The 9,559-nt window shown below is 41.3% G+C and overlaps 1 protein-coding gene across 1 annotated transcript; it reads left to right on the top strand.

Moving 5' to 3' along the window:
- Positions 1-2,861: 2,861 nt before the first annotated feature.
- Positions 2,862-9,284, top strand: fbxw2 (F-box and WD repeat domain containing 2). The gene is made up of 8 exons (XM_053883463.1): positions 2,862-3,122; positions 3,945-4,237; positions 4,373-4,595; positions 6,584-6,778; positions 6,869-7,002; positions 7,291-7,377; positions 7,458-7,627; positions 7,906-9,284. Exons 2-8 carry the CDS (start codon positions 3,971-3,973, stop codon positions 8,192-8,194), a joined length of 1,365 nt encoding a protein of 454 aa, XP_053739438.1. The 5' UTR covers positions 2,862-3,122; positions 3,945-3,970; the 3' UTR covers positions 8,195-9,284.
- Positions 9,285-9,559: the final 275 nt, after the last annotated feature.

The following is a 9,559-nucleotide window of genomic DNA, read 5'->3' as shown; positions in this document are numbered from 1 at the left end:
TCTCACACAGTCCTCCCTGTGCTGAGCTCTTATCAGCCACCAGAGCCAACAGGAAAACATGAGCTGGATTAACACCTGCTGAGTGATGGAAACAACTCCGTTAAAGAGTTGTGACAGGACATCGATTGGAAAGGTTGGTTAGCGGCTGTGCTAACGTTAGACTACTGGCACTCAGGTTTCCTCCCACAGTTAAGTTTTTTTGGTGATCTTAAATTTTGTGTTGGTGTGAGCAAGTGGTTGACTCCACAGAGTGTCTACCTCCCTACCATCGCTGGAATAGGCTCCATCTTTTCCCATCAACTTCAGCCCAATTGGGCACCTTTCTTCTCCCTTTTTATTCTATAAAAATGCATCATTACATATCTAACTTGCAAGTGTCATATCTCTCTTTTCTTTTACTCTCGTTTTAAAACTCAAAACATTTTAAGTTGGGCTCATGACAGCAAAATAAATGACTTACTAAAAATAAATAATCCAATGTTAAAGTCACTAAATGCCTAAAAAGGGAAAGGAACAATATTGTGTCCTAATGCTGTTCAAGAGTTAAATCCGACCAACGCCCCGGCGTGAACCTGTCAACCAAGTGTCAGTCAGAGTGTCTTTGGCTTGCAGTCCACGAGTCCAGGCCGGGTTTTGGTCTCTGACTCATTAACAGCTTCAGCAGCTTTTGTGGCTCCTTTGTGGAGTGGAGCTTAGTAGTCATCCACTTCTTTATACTAGTTACACCCTTCCAATCCCGCCAGCCGGTCACCCACCCCCTCACAAAGCCTCACACACAACATTGAAATTATATGAAAATTCTGCTTTAGTCTCACTTTCCTTCTGACCGTATCTCAAGTGCCATGCAGTGAAGTGAAGGTTTGGTTTCTCATGTTCCTGCTGTTTCATGTAATTGTTTCCTCGGTGAAGAATAGGAAAAAATCCCTCTCCACCTCCCAATGTCTGGAATTGGGATTTTTCAACTCATTCATACCTTTCAGTCAAGCGTTTTAAATAGTAAAAACAGCCTTAAGGACTTGTTGCTTATGTGTGGTTGGCCAGAAATGCTTGATATGCTTTGTGGTTTGTATGTTGTGAGTCCATATTTCAGTTTAAGTGACCATTCTGAGGATCCTCTACAAATTCAGAGGCTCAAATAGCACGACATTGTCCCTGCACTCCCTACTTAATACAGCTTAATATTGCTGTGTGTCTGATCATTTGATTGACATTCCTCCTGCAGTGTTTGGAACTTGGGCCACCAGGCCTTGGCTGTCATATACTGAGTGAATGTTAACATTTTAGGGCAAAACAGCTGAATGGTTGGCATGCAGTCTGTTCCCATAGTCATAATACATTGGCTAACATATGTGTCACTACACCTATTACCATAAATGTAGCCATCATGAAGTCTATTTGGACTGGTTTGCTTGCAAAGCTTTACACCGTCAGTAAACACAGAAATATTTGGCCCAGTATTTCCCGTGAAGTCAGATAAAGTTGAGCGGTCAGACAAACAGGGATGATGTATATTCAGCTCACAATAGCACAAAGTTGCAAACATGCTGACCTTGACACCAGTTTTGAGATAAATGAGTTGTGTGAGCAACTCAAGATGTTTATTAACTACTCACTCAGTCATGCATGTGTCATCTGTTTCGGGAGATATGGACTGTTCTGTCCCCAACCATGTGTAACTGTCTTTCTCTTTTATTCTGTAGTTAATCTACATGGACTTTTTTCAGGAGTGTTAAAAGAGCCATATTTCACTGTAAGACAATTTATGGAAAATAATCCAGATTTAAAAGAGATTATTTATTAGAAATGATCAGAGACCAAAACTGAAAAAAATGCCCCACCCCTGTGTTGCAATTGGTCTTAGTGAATGTTAAAAATTACACGCTTCATTTAGAGATTAGATTTTGACACTGCATTATAAATATATATATATAAATTCTCAATCCAAACATTTTTTCTTGACTCCATCTGTGCCATGGTGTGACATCAAATGTGGCCCCAAACCCACAAGTTCCTGACCCATAATTAATTTCAAGATAACCCCGAAACATACTTGGACTTATTCAATTGACTGCTTGGTCGCTGGGACTGTATATTGCTGTGACCTTTAGTCAGCTCCTGCTGTGTTTTATTTCTGTTCTGGGGCCGTTTCTGTGTCCCATGGAATCATTTACTTTCATCCCGAGTATATTCAGAAGGTGAGGAAAAACTACACTATGAAGAACATCATAAGAAAACCAGAGATTGTTTAGAAGGGAATTGCATGTCGGAGGAAATGCCTTCATCGTACCTGTTTCAGGCCACGAAGACACCTATCCATTCGACTCATGGATCCACCGACCTGACTGGAGGGTAAATGCCGTGGCGATGTAGTGACGCGGCTGCCCTCTGCTGGCAAGGATTGACCACCAAACTTACTACTGACCTCTCGCGTTATTTCACTCCCGCGCCGATAATCTGGTGAAATGCAAATGAATGTTCGGTGTCAAGATACACATCAGCACTTGATAAGATACCATGTATGTTTTTTTTTGTTTAACCCAAGCGGACTCAGTTTAACATGTTTCTGAAGCGAGAAATGACCGGATCCAAACACACCGGAAACAATTTTGTTGTAAGCCCTAATTTTGGTCTGACAGGCAGAGTGCATTCGAATATAGAGTTAACATTTTGCACGTGTTTTTTGTTAAAATGGACACCATCCTGAAATATCGTATTTACATTTGCACGATAGCTTTTGATAGATAGCTAATATGCATTGGTTCACCTTACCCGCCTTGTTTTAATAGGTTCAGCGCTCGCAAATACTCCTGTGAGACTAAACCAAGGGCTTACAGTGCCCTTTTGCTTGGCGTTTTTATTATCTCTCGGGTTTGGTGCTGTCATTCTGTTATACTGCAATTGTCCTCTTCTGGAAATGTACACAACATTACCCCTTTAGAAATATGATGCGACCTGTTCTGCCATAGTAGCAGCAGCCTCTCTTGCTTTAGCGGTTAGCCAAAGATAGCTATCTTTTCCAGGAGCAATCCTTTCAACTTGCTTAGCTTGCGACAGCTAACTTTGCTATGTGAACTCACTTGACCAAGAAGAGGACGGCCAGGAAACTCCTCGCAAACTGCCTGGTCAGTGCACGACTTCATCTTTGTCTTTGCTTTGCAGTAGAATGTTGACACCCGAATAATTCCTCTTCATCTAATAACAAACTGCACTTCTGCTTGTGGCTAACATTAGCCAATTATGAACCAAATCGCTAGCCAGCTAGGGAAGACTCTAGTGCAGGGCAAACCCATGGAAAGTACATTACAAATATAAACCTCTCATAGTTTCTTTGACATTGTCCATTAGCTAAACGCTGCACGCTGCATGACCCCCCCAAAGTATTTGTTTTTGTTAAAGAAAAGGGCATGTAATTTGCGTAGCCTGTCGCTAAAAACAAGTGATGTGATCGACTCTCTGCCTGTTTTGATTCATTGCTGTCTGCTTTGTTGGTTTTCCATGTTCCCGGAAAACTAGGTGTGGATTGTGCTTTGAGAGCATTTTGTTTCGTTTACTTTCTAACCAGATCTAGGTGTTGTCCCTCATTGTTAAGCATCGCATACTTGATTTGACATCATAGTTGAGTGAGAATATTCTATGTTCCACAAGTGCACAGTACTGTTATATAAACGAGTTGCTACACTGAACTGGCTGCACCTTTTTACTAAGTCGATTATTAATTCCCCATAAATGTTTAATCATTGCTGAGTCAGCTGGTGTTGGTTTTGTTCTTCATAATATTACAGATGATAATCAAATCATCAACTGACATTCATATTTCAATAAATTTACAAGAAACCATTCCTGTTTTGGCGTAGTACTGAAATCCATTAATGCATTTTGACTGTGGCTCCACAAGGCTGTAATAATTGAAGTTATGTGTTTGGATGATTCTGATGTTGCTTCAGGTGGTGCAGATCGCTCTCATGTGGCCATGGAAAAGACGGCCTTTGAGGGGTGGCTGGAGTCAGTCTCCGCCGCTTTCCTTACACTGAACGACCAGCAGCGCATCCAGTCTTTGGATCAGCTTATATCTCTAAGTGGTGCTGTCCAGCTCCGTCACCTCTCCAATGGACTGGAGACACTTCTTAAACGCGACTTCCTGCGTCTCCTACCTCTGGAATTGGCCTTTTATCTGCTCCGCTGGTTGGACCCGCAGACACTCCTCACATGCTGCCGTGTCTGCAAACAGTGGAATAAGGTAAATATCTTACTTGACCTGGCCAAATGGCATTGTAAAAATACATAGTTGACCTTTCAGGTGTGCACAAACATACTATTTGATTGATGTTACTTATTACAAACAAAGTAATGATGTTTTAATATCATCACATAGGTCATCAACTCATGCACAGAGGTGTGGCAAGGAGTGTGTCGGGACCTAGGATGGAAGATTGATGAGTCCATTCAGGATGCAACACACTGGAAAAAGGTCTATTTGAAGGCTAAACTACGAATGATGCAGCTGAAGGATCAGGAGGCCTTTGAGACGTCTTCCCTTATTGGCCACAGTGCTCGGGTGTACGCTCTGTACTACAAGGACGGCCTTCTCTGTACTGGTATTCCACCTTCTGTTTAAATATCTGTCAAGTAGCATGCACTTTGATGTTCTGCTGTAAAGTTTGTGGTTCTTGTGATAATTATCTGCCATCTTACGATGCTAAGTGCACCATGAGTTTATTATTATTATTATTATTAAGGCACTAGTGACATTGGCATATCACTCAGAAAAGTGGCATCAGAATATTTAAGAAACTGGAGGTAAAGGCTGTGTCCCACACTGGTGGTCTTGTCTAGAGTCCATCGCACAGGAGCTGTCTCTCCTAAAGATGGATGATACTCAAAATTGCCAGCATCTCTATTGTTTTAAATGTACCTTTTTCAGGGTACATTTGGTTTCAAACTCTTGACATGGGCCCCATGTGTTAATGGCACCTATGCAAAAAAGTTTTGTGTTTGTGCCACGAAAGACATCTCCCTCACACAAACTCGAAACAGCAGCATGTCTGCTGTGGAGTTTTTTTTCAATCCATCATTTAAATTTCGCATCCTGCAAGCACAAATACAGGGCTGTGCAGGGAAGCACGTTAAAATTAAATACGCCAGTTAAAGCACCAGCATTTGACGGTGCACGGAGAGTTTTCTGGGCTCATGAAAGTGAGACTGCTGGTTTTTCAGCAGCTGTTAGTGCAGCTAGCACTTAGCAACACCCGTCTGTCTGAGCGTGACATTCGGAACGCAAATTGAATTCCCCAAGAAATAATCAGTAATTTCTCTCAGCTAGATGACCTGCCTTTCTCAAGTGTTGTTTACGCCGAGACGGAAACTTAAAAATGTCTGGTGTTGAAACTTTCATAAATGCAGTGCTCTCTGTCTCGGAGTCCTGCTACAAGCGGCCAGCATCTAGATATTTCATAGGCATAGCAAAGTCTCAAGAGATTCACCAAACTGCGACATCTCACATCAAATTAAATGTGTTTCAATTGTCCATTTGACATAATAGTTGTTGCATTCTGTAAGGTTTTTTTTCTATTTTTCCCCCTCCTTGAAGATGTATATAATAATGACAATTAATATGATTTAACGGTTCTTTTTTCACATCATGTACACGGAAGGTCTCATTTTGACACATCATTTTGACAAATTCATTGTCAATCCATGTGATTGGTATTGGAGATCAGTGGTGATGAAAACAGGGTGAAACACTAGTGGTGTACCGTAGCAACAACAACAATGATAATAATGAAAATGTCAGTCAGCTCTGCACGAAATCTAGGTTTTGTTCATTGGACTCTTCCACTTCACAGGTTCAGCAGTGAGACCTGCTGTAACAGACAGAATAGAGCGCTTGTGTCGCATGTAGCCTGAATGTATAAATATCAATCTGAAATTACCTACCTGAGTGATAGTGATGCTGAGTCTCCACTCATCTACATGGTCATCAATGGAGCTTCTCCACTTCTTCAACCTCCTCTCCAGAGGCCTTTGTCACCACTACTACAGCTAGTATCCTAATTTAGTGAAGCTTTTTTCTTGTTACTGACAGACAGACACAGTCAGGATCTGCTGTTTCAAGCTGTGTATGTGTGCGTAGGTTTCTTTTTCAGTGTGGTCAGACTATTGGCACATTTAATGATGCTCCCTGATGTTTCTGCGAGTGTCTTATCCTTATGAATAGCTGACATGTGGAAATGGATACCCTCAAGCATTTATAAGATAGACTTGCAAAGGGAAGCTGTCCGTGGAAGTGAAAGACTTGATGCCCGCTGGCATCGTGATTTTTTGCAACCCATTTAAGTCTACATTTTAGCTTCCAGATTTTTCTCCGCTCTTACCAGCAGGGTGTGTGTGCCACCTACATTAAACTGATGGCTCCCTATAGTGCACATCTTTCTAACCCTTAAATCACATTTGCTGGTCAATACCTGCTTGTTGAAGCTCTAAGTGGGTTTCAGATATAAAATGTCAAATTAAAGTGAAACCAATGTGTGATGTTTTACAATAGCAAAGAAAAAAAAACCTTCTAAGTGTGATGTGTTTTCTGCAGGCTCTGATGATCTCTCTGCAAAACTATGGGATGTTCGCACTGGGCAGTGCATATATGGGATTCAAACACACACCTGTGCAGCAGTAAAGTTTGATGAACAGAAGCTGGTTACCGGATCCTTTGACAACACCATTGCATGTTGGGAGTGGAGCACGGGAGCGAGGATCCAGCAGTTCCGCGGCCACACCGGAGCAGGTTTGTCTTTCACAACTCTGGAGTTGTTTTGAACCGACACAGCACCTCAAAATACAGTGCAATTGAATAAGTTGCTTTGTTTATTTTCAGTTTTCAGTGTTGACTACAATGATGACCTTGATCTGCTTGTGAGCGGCTCTGCTGACTTCACTGTGAAGGTGTGGGCCCTTTCTGCAGGTGCCTGCCTCAACACACTCACTGGACACACGGAGTGGGTCACCAAGGTCTGTTTACAAACTCCAGTCTAGAATTTGTTTACTTAGGATCTTGTGTTGCTGGTTTTATCTTTGTGATTGTGCTGCTAAGTAGTAGAGAGTGACTTGTGTGTGTGTGTGTGACACACTCATCTGATTGTTTTGTAAGAAGTTATTTCTGCTCCTTTCCCAGATACGCTGTTAAGTGGATTGATTATTGTTTTCTGATGTGTCTCCCTTGCCCTTTATGCCATAGTTTACTTGCTATCAACCAGTTTGTTTATCTGATTTGTTTTTCATTTTGTTCGCTTCAACTAGGTGATACTCCAGAAAAGTGAAGTAGAATCTGTGGTGCACAGTCCTGGCGATTACATCCTGCTAAGTGCTGACAAATATGAAATCAAGGTCATCATTTTAACCACACAAGTCATCGGCTGCCTCAATGTTTGTGTCATGAAACCAACAAATGTTGTGTTCCTCTGCAGGTCTGGCCTTTAGGTAGGGAAATCAACTGTAAATGTTTGAAGACACTGTCAGTGTCTGAGAATCGCAGCATCAGCCTGCAGCCTCGTCTGCAGTTTGATGGACGCTACATCGTCTGCAGCTCCGACCTCGGAGTGTATCAGTGGGACTTTGCCAGCTTTGAAATTTTAAGGTAAGGAATGCAATTCTTCTGCCTCATTTGGTGGATTTTAGTGAGTAGTTTTAGTTTGCTGCCTGTGTTCAGTGTTGTTTACCACTTGTTTAGTAAAACCTTCTGTGCGTCACAGAGGCTGTACCAATATTTACTTTGAATTCCATCAGCCAGCCATTTTTAATTGAATGTACAAATTAAAATGTTTTGGAGTTGTTGTAATGAATTGAAAGGCAAATAATGACACATTTTTCTAGTCGAATGTTTGCAGATAATTCATCTTTTCTTGTCCCTTTCAGGGTCATAAAGACTCAGGACCCCGCCAACCTATCTCTGCTCAGCTTTGGTGAAGTCTTTGCGCTCCTTTTTGACAACCACTTCCTCTACGTGATGGACCTGAGGACAGAGGCCATCTCGGGCCGGTGGCCTCTTCCAGCATACAGGAAGTCCAAGCGAGGATCCAGCTTCCTGGCCGGAGTGACTTCTTGGCTTAATGGTCTGGATGGCGACAATGACTCTGGACTGGTGTTTGCCACCAGCATGCCAGACCATAGTATTCACTTAGTTCTTTGGAAGGAGAATGGATAAAAGCAGCAGGTCCTCACACCAGACTGTTGATTCTAACTCACTAATCATGCATGGACCAAAGCAATTTATTTTAGATCAGTTCTCCTTGCTATTAGAGGCCAGTCATGAAATCACTGTACGATAAAGACGACAAAGACACAGCACCTCATCGTTTTGTTGACTAGGTTGTGAAAAGTGTCATAATGGGTTGCAGTTGAATTTTTAAATATAGATATATTCTTTGTAACAGACTTTGGACATCACAGACTTACTCTTAAAGCATACCGTCACATCACTTTGTATATTTCAAATGAGCCGAATGCCAAGATTTGCCAAAATTAGCTTTTTAATTTTTCCAGAAAGGAAGGTTTGCCTTAAACACCGTAGCTGTAAATACACAAGGAGGAATGTTTTACAAACCATAAAGAGAGGAGCCTGTATCGTTTCCTCCACTTAATGATGGTTGTCATTTAATGTAAATGAAAGAGATTTCCTGATATTCCGCTCAAGATGCTTTTTAGAGGGGTGCCTGGTTCAAAAATCAGCTTCAGTATGTGTGATGTGCCTTTTTAGTTGATTTGATGTAACAAACTAGAAACCCTGTGAGCTCGAGCACTGCTGCAGTGAGGTAATAACTGTGTTGTGAACCTTAGTTTGATGTGACTTTTTCATTATTTATGTGCTCAAACAATCGAGATGTCTGTAATTTTATAGAGAACCTACCTGAATGACTTTCTCACTCGATAGGCTAGGTGAGTCACTGACTGTTCAAAAAGCATTAGGTTTATTTTTCTAAAAAAAAGTGGCTGCATTGCATTGTACCACTGTGGAGATTGCCTGGCATGTGTATATGGGTGAAGAATTTGTGCTTAAAAGAAGCATTTTCATGTTATTACAACATAATAATTTCAGACTTTCACCTTATATAATCATGACTAACCTAGATGCTGCTCAATTTTGCTGTGCATTTTCCTTCTCAAATCCTGTGGGTAATAGCCGAAGATTGTGTATAGATATGGACATCATCAAAATGCACTTGATTTTGAACCTCTTACACCCTGGTCCTGTCTTCGGTTCACGTGATTAATACAAGATTCACTACGCTCAAAAACACTTGACTATTTTTTTTTTAAATAGACTTGTTGCCATGGTGACTTAAACATCCTAGATACTGCCTGTTCATTTCTGCGAACGTTTCCTCAGGTGTTCTCCAGGCAACTTAATCAGACAGTCCTGAGCCAAGGAATGTGGATTTGGAGTTACAAAATGATCTCATTGTCCATTCTGGATAAATGTGCTTGTAAACTCTCATCAAAACACAGCCATGTGATACTCATATCATATCTATAACCTCCTTATATCACTTGCAAACTAGATTGAATCCAC

The sequence above is a fragment of the Synchiropus splendidus genome, chromosome 1, assembly GCF_027744825.2.
Source record: "Synchiropus splendidus isolate RoL2022-P1 chromosome 1, RoL_Sspl_1.0, whole genome shotgun sequence".
Taxonomy (NCBI): Eukaryota; Metazoa; Chordata; class Actinopteri; order Syngnathiformes; family Callionymidae; genus Synchiropus; species Synchiropus splendidus.
This window is presented reverse-complemented; position numbering and strand designations above follow the sequence as displayed.

Bases quoted from the DNA above. Each gene is read 5' to 3' on its own strand.
- fbxw2 (XM_053883463.1), top strand. From the start codon at position 3,971: ATGGAAAAGACGGCCTTTGAGGGGTGGCTGGAGTCAGTCTCCGCCGCT. The intron at 4,596-6,583 runs GTATTCCACCTT...TGTTTTCTGCAG, and splicing joins GGACGGCCTTCTCTGTACTG to GCTCTGATGATCTCTCTGCA. The intron at 7,003-7,290 runs GTCTGTTTACAA...CGCTTCAACTAG, and splicing joins ACACGGAGTGGGTCACCAAG to GTGATACTCCAGAAAAGTGA.